Source organism: Oncorhynchus mykiss, chromosome 26, assembly GCF_013265735.2.
Source record: "Oncorhynchus mykiss isolate Arlee chromosome 26, USDA_OmykA_1.1, whole genome shotgun sequence".
NCBI classification, from domain to species: Eukaryota; Metazoa; Chordata; class Actinopteri; order Salmoniformes; family Salmonidae; genus Oncorhynchus; species Oncorhynchus mykiss.
Genome location: NC_048590.1, coordinates 15,120,944 through 15,142,004, shown reverse-complemented (window position 1 = coordinate 15,142,004; position 21,061 = coordinate 15,120,944). Strand labels below are relative to the sequence as shown.

The following is a 21,061-nucleotide window of genomic DNA, read 5'->3' as shown; positions in this document are numbered from 1 at the left end:
TTAGTCACATAGCATTGCATAGCGTAGCAATAGCGCTGTTTTGCCCCAGGCCTGCATTGATGTATCCATGAATAAGTTAGTCTAAGACTGGTCTGCTTATGTAAGTAGACTGCACCACCTGCATCACCTCCATAAACAAGGAAATAGATCACCCACACCAGTCAAAACCAAACAGCAGAGCTGTTGTTGTGTCCACGCGAGTGCAGTTTGTAATGCACGTCCTTGATGATCAGATGTTAATTCACTTTGGCCTGAGTTTGTACTTTAAACAAACATGCATTCCATCTTCCCGTACATGTCATGGAGTTATATCCCGTCTGACTGTACCACATGTCCTCTCTGTCTGCGTGTTGTCCATCTGGTTCACACAGGAGGAAGAGTTCGCACTTCTTTGAGCGTATTGTTAAAAAGAGTGACCGTCGCTCTAAGAGGGAGAAGAAAGAGAAGCCGAATTTGAATGTGTGTATGTGTGTTGCTAAGCAATGTGTGTGTGGGTTGATGAAGAAGCCTAATAGCATGCTTGTGGTTTGTTGTGTAACAGAAAATTATTATATAATATGGAGGAGATTTAGACACACATATGCAGCTAAAACAGTGACAGTTGCCAGGCAAACACAATCATACTGTACGAGTGATTACATAGGCCTATATGTGCATGTATGTTGTTAATTCTATAAAACCTATCGAAGTATACGTTATAAAATGATAGATTATGCAGTCTGTTTAGTACAAACTGGAGGTCATGACCTTCAAGCGATCCAAATTACCCTAGCAATATCTGTCTGACAGTGTCCCCTCTTCAAATGTGTGTCAGCAGACACACTGACACTGGAAAGTGCAAGAGGGAGGGAGAGCGAGAGAGGGAGAACTACAGCGAATGAGATAGAGTTGACACTCAAAATAGCAAGAGAGAGCGAGTGGGAATGAGACAGAGTTAAATTTAGCTCACAGGCAACAAGACATGAGAACATACTGTACATAGGATCTGCATTTGAGCCAGTTTGCTACAGAAGGAAAATAATCCTGTAGCCACAAAAAAAAATTGTAGGGTTGATACATATTTTTGTAAGAGAAAATTAAGTCTGATATTTCAAAGTCGAAATACACACTTTAGAAGCCTTTTTTTTAAAACCCTAAATACACTACAAGTAAAACATATGTTGCATTGCAGGAAAGTTATCCCGCAATAGGGTGATCAAATTAAGATCCTACATCTGTAGAGGGGACCCTGTCTGGCCTTAGCAACACCTGTGACAACGGCCACAGCTAGACCATAGCAATCAATTACACCGTGGTCTCTCTCAGCTACTGAACCATACCAGAAATCAGCTGATTTCTGTCTGTCCGTAGGATTCTACTGTCTATGTGGTATTTGACTTCTGAACAGAAGAAGCACACACTGTCTCAGACCTCAGGTGGTGACAGTACAGACACCAGGTTTCTAGTGCAATTCACCATGGGTGTTCTGTTTAATGTAAGGTGCAGATGGCTTGCCATTTCTGTTTCTGTTTGGCAAAGACAACAACTTGGCTGCCCTTTGATGTTGTCTTGCCAAACAAGGTTATGACTTATTATAAACTGGGTGGTTCAAGCCCTGAATGCTGATTGGCTGACAGCCGTGGAATATCAGACCATATACCACGGGTATGACAAAACATTTATTTTTACTGGTCTAATTACGTTGGTAACCATTTTATAATAGCAATATGGCACCTCCGGGGTTTGTGGTATGTGGTCAATATCACACGGCTAATGGGTGTGTCCAGGCACTCCACTCCACTCACATGAACAACCTTAGGCATGGTATATTGGCCATTTACCACACCCCCTCATGCCTTATTGCTTAATTATACAATGGGTGGGCGTAATCTTGAATGCTGATTGATTAAAACTGCATTCCAGCCGGTGTCTATTCCATATCTATGACTTTAAAATGCCTATTTACTCTGTTCCTTCTGACTGCACAATCCACTGTCTCATCAGCCCAGCCAGGCAATTTATAAACTTTATCTCCACTATAAAAAAAACATGTAGACTTTATATTTCTTTTAGACTAACATTTATTTTTCAACAGAAGAGATTTGTATAAACCTCGCTGTCTGTCTCTCTGACATTTGCAACATTGTTTCAGTATTCAAGTTCGATCTCCAGCTGTCGCATAGTAATGAACGTGTCAGGAGTTGGAAGTCGGGATGAGACAGACACAGGCAGCTTTTCTCATCCAGTCGAAATCATGAATCAGCATCAGTTTTATGGATATATATACAAATAAATATAAATGAAAAACCAGTCAAATGAAACAATAACAGCTAGTTTGCAGTATTTTTCCAGTTTCAGTTAGAAGTGATTGTGTTATGTTGTTGGCTAGCTCCTCTGAACAGCAGTGTCCTGACGCGAGAGCACATTTTCCATGCCAGGTGAAATCACGCCTTATTAGCTCATTGTTATGGATGTATCCAAATAAATGTCACTAGAAAACAGCTTGAACAAAATGTAAATAAAATAAAATGTTATTGGTCACATACACATATTTAGCAAATGTTATTGTGAGTGTAGCGAAATGCTTGTGTTCCTAGCTCCAGCAGTGCAGTAGTTTCTATCAATTCATCACATCTGTTGCAAGGGGGTAAGGATGTTAGGGACAATATAGGATGAATCACAATCATTTTTTGCTAAAATAATAATTGCTTGAGAAAAATGTTATGCAATGGAAATCCTGGTTATAGGTAACAATCCTTTGCACAAAATGCTGACATTATTACGCATATTCATTGTAAATGATGGAAATTAAGATACACAAGATATTTGAATATATATATTTTTCCGTAAGAGCTATATATAAACCAAATTGAGGTGAGAGCAATGGAAATATTTTTAGCTGTTAATCTGCTTCTGTTCTGCGGGTGGCACTGTGTGCTCTTTTCGAAGGATGGGTCCTGGCTTATCAGGGGCCTAGGGATCCGGGGGGGCGGGGGTGGTCTGCCGGGTGGAGTAGTGGAGAACAATTGGAGGGTTACTTAGTAGCAATGCAAATATCATGGTACAGCTAAATGGCCACTCAATCACTATGGTACTTTTTAATACATTGAATATATATATATATATATATATATATATATATATATATATATATATATATATATATATATATATATATATTTAACCTTTATTTAACTAAGCAAGTCAGTTAAGAACAAATTCTTATTTACAATGACGGCCAAACCCGGATAACGCTAGGCCAATTGTGCGCCGCCCTATGGGACTCCCAATCACGGCCAGATGTGATGCAGCCAGGATTCGAACCAGGGACTGCAGTGACGCCTCTTGCACTGAGATGTGTATACTACAAGTGTACACAAAAAGTGTTGATGATGAATAGATTTGAAACTTGTATCTCATTATGGTGAAATAAGTAGGGCCAGTTAGAATTGTAATGGCTTAGCAGATAATAAGAAAAGAAGAACAATATTTACCAGGCTCAAAGAGAGGGAATATAAACTCATTCAACATTTTAGATGAAGTTGAGTGGAAAATGGACTGGGGAGGGTGAAATACAGTTGTACGTTTACATACACTTATGTTAGAGTCATTAACATTTGTTTTTCAACTACTCCACAAATGTATTGTTAACAAACTAGAGTTTTGGCAAGTCGGTTAGGACATCTACTTTGTGCAGGACACAAGTAATCTTTCCAACAATTGTTTACAGACAGATTATTTCACTTATAACTCACTGTATCACAATTCCAGTGGGTCATAAGTTTACATACACTATGTTGAATGTGCCTTTAAACAGCTTGGAAAATTACATAAAATTATGTCATGACTTTATAAGCTTCTGATAGGCTAATTGACAAAATTTGAGTCAATTGGAGGTGTAACTGTGGATGTATTTCAAGGTCTACCTTTAAACTCAGTGCCTCTTTGCTTGACATCGTGGGAAAATCAAAAGAAATCAGCCAAGACCTCAGAAAAAAAATTGTAGGCCTGGTTCTACCTTGGGAGCAGTGAAACGAGTCCTATATCGACATAACCTGAAAGGCTGCTCAGCAAGGAAGAAGCCGCTGCTCCAAAACCTCCATAAAAAAGCCAGACTTCGGTTTGCAACTGCACATGGGGGCAGAGATTGTACTTTTTGGAGAAACATCCTCTGGTCTGATGAAACAAAAATAGAACTGTTTGGCCATAATGACCATTGTTATGTTTGGAGGAAAAAGAGGGAGGCTTGCGAGCCGAAGAACACCATCCCAACCGTGAAGCACGGGGGTGGCAGCATCATGTTGTGGGGATGCTTTGCTGCAGGAGGGACTGGTGCATTTCACAAAATAGATGGCATCGTGAGAAGGAAATTATGTGGATATATTGAAGCAACATCTCAAGACAGTCACGAAGTTAAAGCTTGGTCAAAATGGGTCTTCCAAATTTGTGGCATTTGTGGCAAAATGGCTTAAGGACAACAAAATCAAGGTATTGGAGTGGCCATCACAAAACCCTGACCTCAATCCTACAGAAAATTTGTGGGCAAGAACTGAAAAAACGTGTGCGAGCAAGGAGGCTTACATACCTGACTCAGTTACACCAGCACTGTCAGGAGGAATCGACCAAAACTTATTGTGGGAAGCTTGTGGAAGGCTACCCGAAAAGTTTGACCCAAGTTAAACAATTAAAAGGCAATGCTACCAAATACTAAACGTCTGGCCCACCGGGAATGTGATAAATAAATCATTCTCTCTGCTATTATTCTGACATTTCACATTCTTAAAATAAACTGGTGATCCCAACTGACCTAAAACAGGGAATTTTTACTAGGATTAAATGTTGTTGTGAAAAACTGAGTTTAAATGTAGTTGGCTAAGGTGTATGTAAACTTCCGACTTCAACTGTATACTTCTCCCATGGGCAAAGAAACTCAGAAGGGGTGATGATATTAATTAACAGTTATTTTGATACTGTCCAAACAGCAAGGTAGAGGGATGATCTAAAATATGTTATTGGACCATCAACAGATATGGCTCAAATAATGATGATCCATGCTTCTTTGTAAATACTGTATATAAACTCGGCAAAAAAATAAACATCCTCTGACTGTTAACTGCATTTATTTTCAGCAAACTTAACATGTGTAAATATGTGTATGAACATAACAAGATCCAACAACTGAGACATAAACTGAACAAGTTCCACAGACATGTGACTAACAGAAATGGAATAATATGTCCCTGAACAAACAGGGGGTGGGGGGGGTCAAAATCCAAAGTAACAGTCAGTATCTGGTGTGGCCACCAGCTGCATTAAGTACTGCAGTGCATCTCCTCCTCATGGACTGAACCAAATTTGCCAGTACTTGCTGTGAGATGTTACACCACTCTTCCACCAAGGCACCTGCAAGTTCCCAGACATTTCTGGGGGGAATGGCCCTAGCCCTCACACTCCGATCCAACCGGTCCCAGACGTGCTCAATGGGATTGAGATCCGGGCTCTTCGCTGACCATGGCAGAACACTGACATTCCTGTCTTGCAGGAAATCACGCACACAACGAGCAGTATGGCTGGTGGTGGCATTGTCATGCTGGAGGGTCATGTCAGGAGGAGCCTGCAAGAAGGGTACCACTTGAGGGAGGAGCATGTCTTCCCTGAAACGCACAGCTTTGAGGTTGCCTGCAATGACAACAAGCTCAGTCCGATGATGCTGTGACACACTGATGGAGGGATTGTGCGTTCCTGGTGTAACTCTGGCAGTTGTTGTTGCCATCCGGTACCTGTCCCGCAGGTGTGATGTTCAGATGTACCAATCCTGTGCAGGTGTTGTTACACGTGGTCTGCCACTGCGAGGACAATCAGCTGTCCGTCCTGTCTCCCTGTAGCGCTGTCTTAGGCATCTCATAGTACGGACATTGCAATTTATTGCCCTGGCCACATCTGCAGTCCTCATGCCTCCTTGCAGCATGCCTAAGGCACGTTCACACAGATAAGCAGGGACCCTGGGCATCTTTCTTTTGATGTTTTTCAGAGTCAGTATAAAGGCCTCTTTAGTGTAAGCTGTTCGTGTCTTAACGACCGTTCCACAGGTGCATGTTCATTAATTGTTCATGGTTCATTGAACAGGCATGAGAAACAGTGTTTAAACACTTTGCAATAAAGGTCTATATAGTTATTTGGATTTTTACAAATTATCTTTGAAAGACAGGGTCCTGAAAAAGGGCGTTTCATTTTTTGCTGAGTTTATAATAAATGATCACCCCTGCATACAATACAAGACTCTATTATTATGGTGGGAGATTATAATACTGTTTTAAATACCTCAATGGACCGTAAAGGAAATCACATGACAAAATATCACCCTCATGCTCTTCAGGATGTCATGAATGTCATGAATACATTGGAACTAGTGAATATATGGAGCCTTAAATATCCTAGTGATATATATTTGGCGGAGGCTCAATCAAGCTAGTCGTCTTGACTTCTTTCTTATGTCATTCTCGTTGGCACCAAAAGTGGAAAAAAGTGTTGATAGGGGATAGAATGCTGTCGGATCATCAGATAATTGGCATATACATTACCCTTACTGAATTTCCATGTGGGCGAAGATATTGGAAATTCAATCATAGCCTATTGGATAATAACTTGTTTTTAACTAGAGGATGCATTTTTAACTGCATTTTTTTTAAACATAACATAGGTACAGCATATCCGCTTATTGTATGGGACACATTTAAATGTGGCGTTAGAGGCCATGCAATTCAGTACTCATGTCACGCCCTGACCTTAGTTATCTTTGTTTTCTTTATTAATTTGGTTAGGTCAGGGTGTGACGAGGGTGGTATGTATGTTTCACTTTTCTAGGTTTTTTTGTATATCCATGGGGTTGTGGTTTGTCTAGGTAGATGTAGGTCTATGGTGGCCTGAATTGGTTCCCAATCAGAGGCAGCTGTTTATCGTTGTCTCTGATTGGGGATCCTATTTAGGTTGCCATTTTTCCATTTTGGTTTTGTGGGTTATTGTCTATGTGGCAGCACTTGGCAGCACTTGGTTTGTCATAACGGTTTGTTAGTTTGTTTAGTGGTCTTCGTTTAAATAAAGAAGAATGTATTCTTATCACGCTGTGCCTTGGTCTCATCATTACGACGAACATGACAACTCATCTCTAAAACAAAAGCAATTTAAGTCAAAGGAGTCCATACTAACAAAGGACATAGAAGGTCTAACAGAACAGATAGATAGCAATAAAAATGGTACCATATAAGCATAAGTTGGAGGAAAAACAAAAAAAAATGGAGGAACTTATTCAAGAAAGTTAAAGTGGAATATATTTTATTAATAAAGCAAACTGGATGGAATATGTGGAAAAATGCACTAAATTATTTTTAAATCTTCAACATAGAAATGCTACCAGAAGTAATTGACTGAAACTTCTTACAAATGATGGAGTTACCCATGATTCACCTAATTATATTTTGAAAGAGGAAGCAAAGTACTTTAAGCGTATGTTTTGGTTTCAGTCTCCTCCATCTCCTCTAACCGAAGCTAATTGTATGGATTGTTTCCTATTAATACTGTAACATTAACAGCCGTACAGAAAGACTTGTGATGGTGAAATGAAAGAGGAGGAACTTCTTGATGCAATTAAAGCCTTTAAGGCTGGGAAAACTCCAGGGCTGGATGGCAGTTGAGGTAAACCAAACCTTTGTTGATATATTCAGAAGACCATTATTAGCATGTTTTAATCACTCCTATATAAATTGTAGATTATCAGACACTCACCAAGAATGTCTGATTTCATTATTACTGAAACAGGATACAAGTGGGAAATATAAAGATCCAGTCCGTTTAAAAAAATTGGAGGCCCCTTACACTTCAGTGTTGTGGTGCAAAAAGTCTAGCAAAATGTATAGCGCATAGAATTGAAAAGGAATTGTCAGACGTTATTCACTCTAATTAGACAGGTTGTTTACATGGATGATACAGTACATTGGAGATAATATAAGGCAAGTACTGGAAACAATAGAACACTCACACAATTTGGAAACCAGGCTATTTATAGCGGACTTTGAAAATGATTTTGATAAAGTACGACTAGAGTTTATATACACTGCTCCAAAAAGTAAAGGGAACACTTAAACAACACAATGTAACTCCAAGTCAATCACACTTCTGTGAAATCAAACTGTCCACTTAGGAAGCAACACTGATTGAAAATAAATTTCACATGCTGTTGTGCAAATGGAATAGACAACAGGTGGAAATGATAGGCAGTTAGCAAGATACCCCAAATAAAGGAGTGGTTCTGCAGGTGGTGACCACAGACCACTTCTCAGTTCCTATGCTTCCTGGCTCATGTTTTGGTCACTTTTGAATGCTGCCGGTGCTTTCACTCTAGTGGTAGCATGAGACGGAATCTACAACCCACACAAGTGGCTCAGGTAGTGCAGCTCATCCAGGATGGCACATCAATGCGAGCTGTGGCAAGAAGGTTTGCTGTGTCTGTCAATGTAGTGTCTAGAGCATGGAGGCGCTACCAGGAGACAGGCCAGTACATCAGGAGATGTGGAGGAGGCCGTAGGAGGGCAACAACCCAGCAGCAGGCCCGCCATCTCCGCCTTTGTGCAAGGAGGAGCAGGAGGAGCACTGCCAGAGCCCTGCAAAATTACCTCCAGCAGGCCACAAATGTGCATGTGTCTGCTCAAACGGTCAGAAACAGACTCCATGGGGGTGGTATGAGGGCCCGACGTCCACAGGTGGGGGTTGTGCTTACAGCCCAACACCGTGCAGGATGTTTGGCATTTGCCAGAAAACACTAAGATTGGCAAATTCGCCACTGGCGCCCTGTGCTCTTCACAGATGAAAGCAGGTTCACACTGAGCACATGTGACAGACGTGACAGAGTCTGGAGACGCCATGGAGAACGTTCTGCTGCCTGCAACATCCTCCAGCATGACCGGTTTGGCGGTGGGTCAGTCATGGTGTGGGGTGGCATTTCTTTGGGTGGCTGCACAGCCTTCCATGTGCTCGCCAGAGGTAAACTGACTGCCATTAGGTACCGAGATGAGATCCTCAGACCCCTTGTGAGACCCCTTGTTGGCCCTGGGTTCCTCAGACCCCTTGTTGGCCCTGGGTTCCTCCTAATGCAAGACAATGCTAGACCTCATGTGGCTGGAGTGTGTCAGCAGTTCCTGCAAGAGGAAGGCATTGATGCTATGGACTGGCCCGCCCGTTCCCCAGACCTGGATCCAATCCACCAAAGCTCCATCCACCAACGCCACGTTGCACCACAGACTGTCCAGGAGTTGGCGGATGCTTTAGTCCAGGTGAGATCTCTCAGGAGACCATCCGCCACCTCATCAGGAGCATGCCCAGGCGTTGTAGGGAGGTCATACAGGCACGTGGAGGCCACACACACTACAGAGCCTCGTTTTGACTTGTTTTAAGGACATTACATCAAAGTTGGATCAGCCTGTAGTGTGGTTTTCCACTTTCATTTTGAGTGTGACTCCAAATCCAGACCTCCATGGGTTGATAAATTTGATTTCCATTGATAATTTTTGTGTGATTTTGTTGTCAGCACATTCAACTATGTAAAGAAAAAAGTATTTAATAAGAATATTTCATTCATTCAGATCTAGGATGTGTTATTTTAGTGTTCCCTTTATTTTTTTGAGCAGTGTATAAATGCCTGGACCATTTACATTTTGGAGAATCTCTTATAAAATGGGTTAAAATGATGTATAAAAAATATTTACCAAATAAACTAAAGTAAATAATTAGAAAAAGTAACACAATAATATAACAATAACGAGTCTATATCAGGGGGTACTGGTTCCGAATGTGCAGGGGGGGTGGGGGTACAGGTTAGTTGAGGTAATTTGTAAATGTAGGTAGGATTAAAGTGACTATAAATAGATAATAAACAGTGAGTAGCAGCAGTGTACATAACAAATGGAGGGGAGGGAGGGAGCAGTCAATGTAAATAGTCCAGTGGACATTTGATTAATTATTCAGCAGTCTTATGGTTTGGGGGTAGAAGCTATTAAGGAGCCTTTTGGTCCTAGACTTGGCGCTCCGGTCCCACTTGCCATTCGGTAGCAGAGAAAACAGTTTATGACTTGGGTGACTGGAGTCTCTGACAATTTTGTGGGCTTTCCTTTGACTCCGCCTATTATATACAGTGCCTTGCGAAAGTATTCGGCCCCCTTGAACTTTGCGACCTTTTGCCACATTTCAGGCTTCAAACAGTGTTGACAGGCAACGTTGTCGTAATTGGCATCAGCTGGTATAGGCCTTTTACACATGGCACTTCTCCTCAAATGAAAAAATACTAGGCTACCGTACATTTTATTGTATGTGTGAGGCACGTTGTCAATAAGCAAGATATAGCCTGGGCCTACCATTTCATATGGCGCTACAGGACTGAATCATTTTAATTTGGAGGAGCAGGTCTTTGTTAACCGGACAAGTGGTGCTCTTTGGAAATGGGGATGGAACCAACCGACTAGAGGAGTTTATGCACTGCAGGTAGGCAGTGAATTGTGAATAATGCAAAAACACGACTGCACAAAAAGCCTCACGAGTAGACCATTTTAGAAACATTTTATGGATTGGCTACTTGGCTAATGCATGGCTAAGATAAGAAAGACACCAGACACATGGCTATTGAACCAGCTGTCGTTATAGTAGGGTAATGTACAATAGCCTGCATAGATTGAAAGGGGATGCTCCCAAACTTGATCTTTTAATATAGCTTTGGTTATTAAGATTTTCTAAATATGAGGTTTACGGGGGCAAAAAAAAGGACATCTCTCTTGTTCCATGTTCATATGAACACTGTGCGTCAGGGCTGGATAAGCTGTACATCTGCTGTGAAAATACATGCCATAACCAACTGTTACGGCTAAGACCAGCTTTTGGTTGGTTTTAATGGTCCAACGCAGCCGTTTTTATCTCCATATCAAACCATTTCTGGGTAACAATTAAGAACCTCACTGTGGTGGTTTTCAATTCAAATGGTCAAAAATAAATAAGAATAGCCTCTTAGCGAAGAGGAAGAATTTATTAAGCAATAACTTTGCTAGGACTGTCTGGGAGTGGTCTGAGTGGGGAGGGGAAAACTGGAAACTAGCTTTTATTGGCCGAATGGTTTGGAACTCTTTCTTTTTGGTTTATTCACTAATTTAACACTAGGCAGGCCAAAACTCCATCCCACCAAAACAGGCTGATATTTCCGGTCGTCTTTTCAAACAGCTCTTACACTAAATTATTAGTATTATTCCAACCTCAGTGTGGAAATATATACAGTGCCTTGTGAAAGTATTCGGCCCCCTTGAACTTTGCGACCTTTTGCCACATTTCAGGCTTCAAACATAAAGATATAAAACTGTATTTTTTTTGTGAAGAATCAACAAGTGGGACACAATCATGAGGTGGAACGACATTTATTGGATATTTCAAACTTTTTTAACAAATCAAAAACTGAAAAATTGGGCGTGCAAAATTATTCAGCCCCCTTAAGTACACTGTATTAGGCCCATCTTTTGGAACTTTGGTTTTCCTAGATATGGCTACTATATTATGATCACTACATCCAATAGCTTTGTATACTGCTTTAAAGTAAATTTCTACAGCATTAGTAAAGATGTGATCAATAAATGTTGATGATTTCAATCCTGTGCTGTTTGTAACTACCCTGGTAGGTTGACTGATAACCTGAGCCAGGTTGCAGGCACTGGTTATAGTTTTAAGCTTTTTCTTGAGTGGGTAGCTTGATGATAGCCAGTCAATAATGAAATCTCCCAGAAAATATATCTCTCTGTTGATATCACATACAATATCAAGTATTTCACACATATTATCCAGATACTGACTTTTAGAGCTTGGTGATCTATAGCAGCACAATAATGGGCTTTACGTGATGCATTTTACTTTAGCAGTATTTAACCTGAGAGACTCTAAGCTTTACAGGAATGTGGTTCTGAATATAGACTGCAACACCACCCCCATTGGCATTTCTGTCTTTTCTGTAGATGTTATAACCATGTATTGCTACCACTGTATCATCAAAGTTACTATCTAAGTGAGTTTGGAGATCAGATCAGTCAGAATATGAACGTCATCTGTTACTAGCAAGTTATTGATTTCAGGAACCTTGTTTCTGAGGCTACATATGTTAATGTGGCTATTCTTAGCACTTTTATAGGATACTTGATTGTTTTTATTGCTTTATTGGGAAGCTTATCAGAAGTAGACATGCTCATGTTATTTATATTTGAGCTGATAGTGCAGGGTGAGCTGCACACAGTGAACTTCCTACTAGGGCACACCTCCTCAGTACTAACAGCATAACTCTAGTTCATAGGCACATGATTACTGCATACAATATCTGTAGGATCAACGGAGGCATTCAGGGCAGTTAGGGGGACATGAAGTAAGTTACTTACATTTGCTGCAGCATTATGACAACTCAGCGACACAGTGGTAGCGATTGAGATGGTATTGGGTCTTTGATAAGTCATTGTCTCAATGCAGCCTTGAAATGCATGGACAGAGTCCAGGAGCCAAGATTATTTTTTTTTATAGTCCCGTACTCCTTCAAACATTCAGAGTGGCATGCCAGAGTGGCATCCTGCTTTCTCCTAGAAGAGAAAGAAAAAGTAAACGAGCGTGGATTCCCCAGTAGCTTGTCTAGTTTCGGTACTAGTTTGCTAAGAGTAGGTAATTCTCTCCTGTCGTCCTCCGCAAGCAAACAGTTGCTACATTGAAAGGATGGGTGGTCCACATTGTCCCTTAAAAAATTGTCCGACTGGCCGGTATTCTGATGGTGTTGTTGATTGCAGAAACAGTCATGGGTCCACCAGGCCAGACCTAGGTACACTGCCGTTCAAATGTTTGGGGTCACTTAGAAATGTCCTTGTTTTCCATGAAAACATACATGAAATTAGATGCAAGATGAATAGGAAATATAGTCAAGACGTTGACAAGGGTTATAAATAATGATTTTTAATTAAATAATAATTGTGTCCTTCAAACTTTGCTTTCGTCAAATAATCCTTAATTTGCAGCAATTACATTTGGCATTCTAGTTGTCAATTTGTTGAGGTAATCTGAAGATATTTCACCCAATGCTTCCCGAAGCACCTCCCACAAGTTGGATTGGCTTGATGGGCACTTCTTACCATTCGGTCAAGCTGCTCCCACAACAGCTCAGTAGGGTTGAGATCCGGTGACTGTGCTGGCCACTCCATTCTAGACAGAATACCAGCCGACTTCTTCTTCCCTAAATAGTTATTGCATAGTTTGGAGCTGTGCTTTGGGTCATTGTCCTGTTGTTGGAGGAAATTGGCTCCAATTAAACGCCGTCCACAGGGTATGGCATGGCGTTGCAAAATGGAGTGAGAGCCTTCCTTCTTTATGATCCCTTTTACCCTGTACAAATCTCCCACTTTACCGCCACCAAAGCACCCCAGACATCACATTGCCTCCACCATGCTTGACAGATGGCGTCAAGCAATCCTCCAGCATCTTTTCATTTTTTCTGCATCTCACGAATGTTCTTCTTTGTGATCCGAACACCTGAAACTTAGATTTGTCTGTCCATAACACTTTTTTTCCAATCTTCCTCTGTCCAGTGTCTGTGTTATTTTGCCCATATGTCTTTTTATTGGCCAGTCTGAAATATGGCTTTTTCTTTGCAACTCTGCCTAGAAGGCCAGCATCCCGGAGTCGCCTCTTCACTGTTGACGTTGAGACTGATGTTTTGCGGGTACTATTTAATGAAGCTGCCAGTGAGGCATCTGTTTCTCAAACTAGACACGTGTACGTGTCCTCTTGTTCAGTTGTGCACCGGGGCCTCCCACTTCTCTTTCTATTCTGGTTAGTGCGGAGTTTGCGCTGTTCTGTGAAGCGTTGTACGAGATCTTCAGTTTCTTGGCAATTTCTCAGAAAAAGAATAGATTCACGAGTTTCAGAAGATATTTATTTCTGGCCATTTTGAGTCTATAATCGAACCCACAAACAATGATGCTCCAGATACTTAACTAGTCTAATTAGCCTTTTAAAATTATGAACTTGGATTAGCTAACGCAACGTGCCATTGGAACAAAGGAGTGATGGTTACTGATAATGGGCCTCTGTGCGCCTATGTAGATATTCCATAAAAAATCTGCCGTTTCCAGCTACAATAGTAATTTTACAACATTAGCAATGTCTACACTGTATTTCTGAGCAATTTGATGTTGTATTTATCGACAAAAAAAACGTGTTTTTCTTTTAAAAACAAGGACATTTCTAAGTGACGCCAAACTTTTGAACGGTAGTGTATGCATGGACGAACATTACGAAGTCCAAGCATGTTCTCTGACCATGTGTCTCTCTCTCCCTCTCTCTCTCTCACTTTCCACACATTCCTTCTCATCTCCCTTTCACTGCTTAACTATATCCATCTCCCCCTTTCCTCTCTCTGCGTTCTCCACCACAAATGACATCCGCCAGGACCTATTTTTTAGCCCTCACTTTCTCACACTTTTTAGCCCTCACTTTCCCACACTTGACACCATTTGCAGTCTACCCTCAGGGAGCCATCGCTGTGATCGTTCATCTGTGGTGGCATGGTTTGGTTTCTGTGGTTTCTGTAGGCTGAATGTATCGACCCTCTCTCTCTTTGCCCGCAACTTGCTTTCTGATTGTTTTCTATGCTTTCTAATAGTTAGCCACATCTATGTAGTCCATTGACTAGTCCTGAGAGAAAATTATCCTCCGCCCCTTGGGCAATATCTGCACCACAATGTACATATGGCAATGGTATTTTCTGTTCTAATGGCCGCGATTTAACACAGCATAGATAGACACAATGCATCCATTTGTATCATCTTTGAGACAGGCAGAGCGATGTGATGCGCTTGTACTAAAATCAAATGCATTGTTCTCTAGAGAACAGCATGTGTTGTGTTTTTCCCAGTGGCCCAAAGTCTGACTTGAATTAACTATTTAAAAGCAACAGGCCAACTTACTGCATGTTTTCCCTTGGCTGTGTGCTGTTTCTGATTTGTCTGTGTGTTATTCCAGGGCAGACAGGAGGGGGTGGTGATTGACTCCTGGGAGGATGCAGACTACAGTATTTACAGAGTCACCGACCGTTTCGGATTTCTGCAGTAAGTCAAACTGGGTTTGTGTGTACAGTATTGTACACATTACTTGACTGGCAGAATCTGACTGATGTTGTCCACCCCCCCCCCCCCCCCCCCCCCACACACAGTGACAAGGAGCTGCCAACCCCTAGTGCACATGAGGAGAAGGTAAGAAGAGGAAATGTAACATATGCATCAAAAGGGTCAAAGAGACACACTACAGTTTCTGTTATGCGGTATATTGAAGCCACTAACTAACCTTTCAAGTGTGACCTCTAACATATAGAGGTGTAATGTTCCTTGTGCAGCTGTTGTGTGTGTGTGTGTGTGTGTGTGTGTGTGTGTGTGTCAATGCTTAGTGCGTGCTCTGTGTATGTGTATTAGCCAATCCATGCCGCCCTCCCGCTAACTTAGGGCCACATCCATCTAAGGCGAAGCCGATCCTTAGGCATCTCACTCACTCCTGGAATGGGAGCTACGCTTCCTCTCACCATAGAACCGGTCATGTGGTCGTGATTGATTCAATTAATACCATATTTAACCTTGGGCAGAATTGGATAAACTCTCCTCAATTTTAAATGTCAATGCAGTACAAACCAGCACATGCCCAATCATAGCAGTGGGGTCAGGACACCAGGTTCTCAAGTCAAGTGATATTTTATATGATCCCACAAAGGGAGTTAATTTGGTTGTAGTTTTAGAAGAAACATTGTAAGTACTGTGTTCATTACTGTACTATACTGAATAGCGTAAATGCGCCTTATTCATGTACATGTGTTTTCATCTTGCATACATAACATTTCACCTAGTTTACAATGTGTTTTCTGTTTCGCCCTGACAGAAAAATAACCTGGAAATTGAAAGGGTGGAGAAATGGCTGAAGATGGTGAAGAAATGGGATAAATACAGGAACAGTGACAGGGTGAGAATCTCTCTCACACACACAGACACAGACACACTCCACATCCTTTCCATGTGTTTATAAATGTTTATATTAGCCTGAAATGCTCACTCAACATTTACACTCCTGCCTCAACCCCCCCATTTGTTCATCCCCTGACTCCCCCTGTCTAACCCCTGTCTCCCCTGTGTGTACCACTGCTCTCCCCTCAGATGGTAAAGCGTGTGTATAAGGGTATCCCGCTGCAGCTGAGAGGCCAGGCCTGGGCCCTGATGCTGGATGTGGAGAAGGTGAAGAATGAGAACCAGGGGAAGTATGAGGTAAGCGAGTACCCAGTATCTAACACGCACGCACACACGCACGCATGCACGCACGTACACATACACACACTGTTGGTTCATCAAGCATCTACTCTAAACAGTGGGATTTGATACCGTGCTCCAACCAGCACGTTGCAGTCTAAAGCCAGTGGTCACTCAGGACCACTAAACCATGTTGTTATGATTTGAAGGCAACTGCTACTTCAGGTCTCAGGAAAGTGATGTCATTGTGCTAGGCTACGCTATCAGTAACCAGGTTCACTACATGGGCAGAGTTCATGAAAAAAAAAACTTTTCAACATTACTGAATACCCTATACCTGTGATTGTCTTCAGAAATGTCTTCACACCCCTTGACATTTTCCACATTTTGTCCTGTTACAGAGTGGGATTAAAATGTATTTAATTGTCATTTTTTGTCAACGATGTACACAAAATTCTCTGTAATGTCAAAGTATTTACGGAACATAAAACACTGAGATATTTTGATTAGATACGTAACTATTCAGCCCCCTGATCAATACATCTTAGTATCACGTTTGGCAGTGATTACAGCTGTAAGTCTTTCTGGGCAAGTCTCTGTATAATATTTGCCCATTCATTATTTATTTTTTTATTCTTCAAGCTCTGTCAGGTTGGTTGTTGATCATTGGTGTACAGTACAGCTATTTTGAAGTCTTGCCATGGATTTTCAAGACGATTTAAGTCAAAACGGTAACTAGGCCACTCGGGAACATTCAATGTTGTCTTGGTAAGTATCTCCAGTGTATATTTGGCCTTGCGATTTAGGTTATTGTCGTGCTCAAAAGGTGGATTTGTCTGCCATCGTCTGTTGAAAAGCAGACTGAACCAGGTTTTCCTCTAGGGCTTTGCCTGTGCTTAGCTCTATTCCTTTTATTTTTTTATCCAAAACAACAAAATCCCTAGCCCTTGCCAATGACAAGCATACCCATAACATGATGCAGCTACCGCCATGCTTGGAAATATGAAGAGTGGTACTCAGCGATGTGTTGTGTTGGATTGCCCCAAACATAATGCTTTGTATTCAGGAACAAAAGTGACTTTCTTTGCCATATTGTTTGCAGTATTACTTTAGTGTTTATCTTTCCTCAGTTTTATCCTATCACAGCCATTTTAACTCTGTAACTGGTTGAAAATCACTATTGGCCTCATGGTGAAATCCCTGAGTGGTTTCCTTCCTCTCCGTCATCTTGGTAGTGACTGGGTGTATTGCTACACCATACAAAGTGTAATGAATCATTTCAACATGTTCAAAGGGAAATTCAATGGCTGCTTCTTTTTGCTTTACCCATCTACCCGTAGGTGCCTTTCTTTGCAAGGCATTGGAAAACATCCCTGGTCACTGTGGTTGAGTCTGTGTTTGAAATTCCCTGCTCGACTGAGATAATTGTATGTGTAGGGTACAAAGGTGGGGTAGTCATGAAAAAAGAATGACACACACCATTAATGCACATAGAGTTAGTCCATGCAACATATTATCTGGCTGGTTAAGCTAATCTTTAGTCCTGAAGTTATTTAGGCTTGACAAAGGTGTTGAATACTTATTGACTCAAGACATTTCAGCTTTTTCTTTTTTTATAAATGTGTAAAAAAAATCTATAAAATCTTAATTCCACTTTGACATTATGGGGAATTGTGTGTCGATCATTGACACAAAATACAAATGTAACCCATTTAGCTGTAACACAGCAGAATGTGGGAAAAGTCCAGGGTTGTTCATACTTTCTGATGGCAGTTAGACAGCACATGAACATACATAGAAGTGTGCTAATCTTCCCCCACATATTGCAGCCTGAAGCCAGCATGCTGAACAAAAAACATTGTAATGTTATACACCAAGACCATTTCATGTTTATAGGACCATCATTTTTCACAACTACCCCCAATCCCATCCACCCCTTGCTACATTCAGCAGGATTAATTATAGTGACTGGCAGGTGTCTTCATTGACATTTTCAACATGTCCCTGAGTCTGTAATACCAACATGTTTCTAGCAGACCAGCATAGTCCCTGTGCCCAAGAACATGAAGGCAACCTGCCTGAATGACTACAGACCCGTAGCACTCATGTCCGTAGCCATGAAGTGCTTTGAAAGGCTGGTCATGGCTCACATCAACACCATTATCCCAGAAACCCTAGACACACTCCAATTTGCATACCGCCCCAACAGATCCACAGATGATGCGATCTCTATTGCACTCTACACTGCCCTTTCCCACCTAGACAAAAGGAACACCTATGTGAGAATGCTATTCATTGACTACAGCTCAGCGTTCAACACCCTCAAAGCTCATCACTAAGCTAAGGATCCTGGGACTAAACACCTCCCTCTGCAACTGGATCCTGGACTTCCTGACGGGCCGCCCCCAGGTGGTGAGGGTAGGTAGCAACACATCTGCTACGCTGATCCTCAACACTGGAGCCCCTCAGGGGTGCGTGCTCAGTTCACCTGCGACTGCATGGCCATGCACGACTCCAACACCATCATTAAGTTTGCAGACAACAGTGGTAGGCCTGATTACCGACAATGATCAGTCAGCCTATAGAGAGGAGGTCAGAGACCTGGCCGGGTGGTGCCAGGATAACAACCTATACCTCAACGTATCCAAGACTAAGGAGATGATTGTGGACTACAGGAAAAGGAGGACCGAACACGCCCCCATTCATCGACAGGGCTGTAGTGGAGCAGGTTGAGAGCTTCAAGTTCCTTGGTGTCCACATCACCGACAAACTAGAATGGTCCAAACACACCAAGACAGTCATGAAGAGGGTACGACAAAGCCTATACCCCCTCAGGAAACTAAAAAGATTTGTCATGGTTGCATCACTGCCTGGTATGGCTATTGCTCGGCCTCCAACCGCAAGGCGCTACAGAGGGTAGTGCTTCCGGCCCAGTACATAAGCTGCCTGCCATCCAGGACCTCTATACCAGGCGTTGTCAGAGGAAGGCCCTAGTCATAGACTGTTCTCTCTACTACCGCATGGCAAGCAGTACCGGAGTGCCAAGTCAAGGACAAAAAGGCTTCTCAACAGTTTTTACCCGCAAGCCATAAGACTCCTGAACAGGTAATCGAATGGCTACCCAGACTATTTGCATTGTGCCCCCCCCCCCAACCCCTCTTTTACACTACTGCTATCATATATGCATAGTCACTTTAGCCATATCTACATGTATATACCTCAATCAGCCCGACTAACCAGTATCTGTATATAGCCTCGCTACTGTTATTTTTCACTGTATTTTTACTGTTTTTTATTTCTTAATTTACCTATTGTTCACCTAATACAATGTTTGCACTGTTGGTTAGAGCCTGTCAGTAAGCATTTCACTGTAAGAGTTACACCTTTTGTATTCGGCGCAGGTGACAAATAAACTTGATTTGATTTGACATAGTTTTTGATTGATTGTTGGGTGCGGCTCCAAAAAGAGAGAGGATTATGTTACTGTATGTAGGATGAAAACAGGCAAATGGCATTGAGATGGAGATACAAAGATCACACGCACATCACACAATAACAGAGGTTTACTGACAGGGATTTATGGCTTTTGATATAAAGTTAATATAATAATATATTGCCTATATGCTATAGAATCTATGATTTTGAGAAGAACAAATATTTGGGGAAAGATTTTTTTACCAAGACAGTGTACTGTTGCTGTTCATTAATTTCTAATATGTTTGAAGTGTGCACGAGATTTAGGAAATGTATATATTGTTATAATTTACTTTTTCAGAGGATGAAGGAACAAGCCAGAATCTTCTCCCAGGAAATCAAACAGATAGATCTGGATGTGAATAGGACATTTAGAAACCACATCATGTTCATGGATCGATTCGGAGTCAAGTAAGTTGGCAGCTGTATTCTACCATAAGGGTGGCTGTTCATGTACAGTGGCAAGAAAAAGTATGTGAACCCTTTGGAATTATCTGGATTTCTGCGTAAATTGGTCATCAAATTTGATCTGATCTTCATCTAAGTCACAACAACAGACAAACACAGTCTGCTTAAACTAATAACACACAAATTATTGTATTTTTCTTGTCTATATTGAATACATCATTTAAACATTCAGTGTAGGTTGGAAAAGGTATGTAAACCCTTAGAGTCTGCTAACCTGGAGTACAATCATTGAGACGAGATTGGAGATGTTGGTTAGAGCTGCCATGCCCTATAAAAAACACTCACAAAATGTTTGTTTGCTATTCACAAAATGTACAATTGTTTGTGTTATTAGTTTAAGCAGACTGTGTTTGTCTATTGTTGTGATTTAGATGAAGATCAGATCAAATGTTATGACCAATTCATGCAGAAATCCAAATATTTGCAAAGGGTTCACATACTTTTTCTTGCCACTGAATGTCTCAGTGCTGATCTAAGATCAGATCTCCCAGTCTATTTAATATTAGAGTGGCTCCGGTTTCGGATATTCTGGAACTCGTGGTGCTATTTATACATAGATTTGTACGTAGCTGCTGCCTACTTAGCTCTCACTGTTCGCTGCTGCTTCCCTCTTATTGATATGGAGGAAACTTCATGCTGTACACAAAATACATGATCAACATGTTCGTACAGTCTTTGTTGTCTGTTGTAACAGTATTGCAAACATAAACACAACACAGAGGCAGTCTATTTCATGTATTTAGGCGAGTACACGACGTGACCAAAAGTATGTGGACACCTGCTCGTCGAACATCTCATTCCAA

General features: G+C 41.4%; 1 protein-coding gene across 3 annotated transcripts in view; it reads left to right on the top strand.

The window, feature by feature from the left end:
* LOC110506281 (USP6 N-terminal-like protein) overlaps nt 1–21,061 on the top strand; it is a 34,950-nt gene that overhangs the window by 5,514 nt on the left and 8,375 nt on the right. Inside the window, exons 3-8 of one of the 3 annotated variants that reach the window (XM_036963885.1) lie at nt 372–459; nt 15,052–15,137; nt 15,242–15,281; nt 15,955–16,035; nt 16,227–16,334; nt 20,092–20,201. In XM_036963885.1, the coding sequence (XP_036819780.1) occupies nt 372–459; nt 15,052–15,137; nt 15,242–15,281; nt 15,955–16,035; nt 16,227–16,334; nt 20,092–20,201 (513 nt within the window). Of the gene's footprint in view, nt 1–371; nt 460–15,051; nt 15,138–15,241; nt 15,282–15,954; nt 16,036–16,226; nt 16,335–20,091; nt 20,202–21,061 lie in introns of those variants that run through there. The other 2 variants (XM_036963886.1, XM_036963887.1) reach the window with 2 other exon arrangements.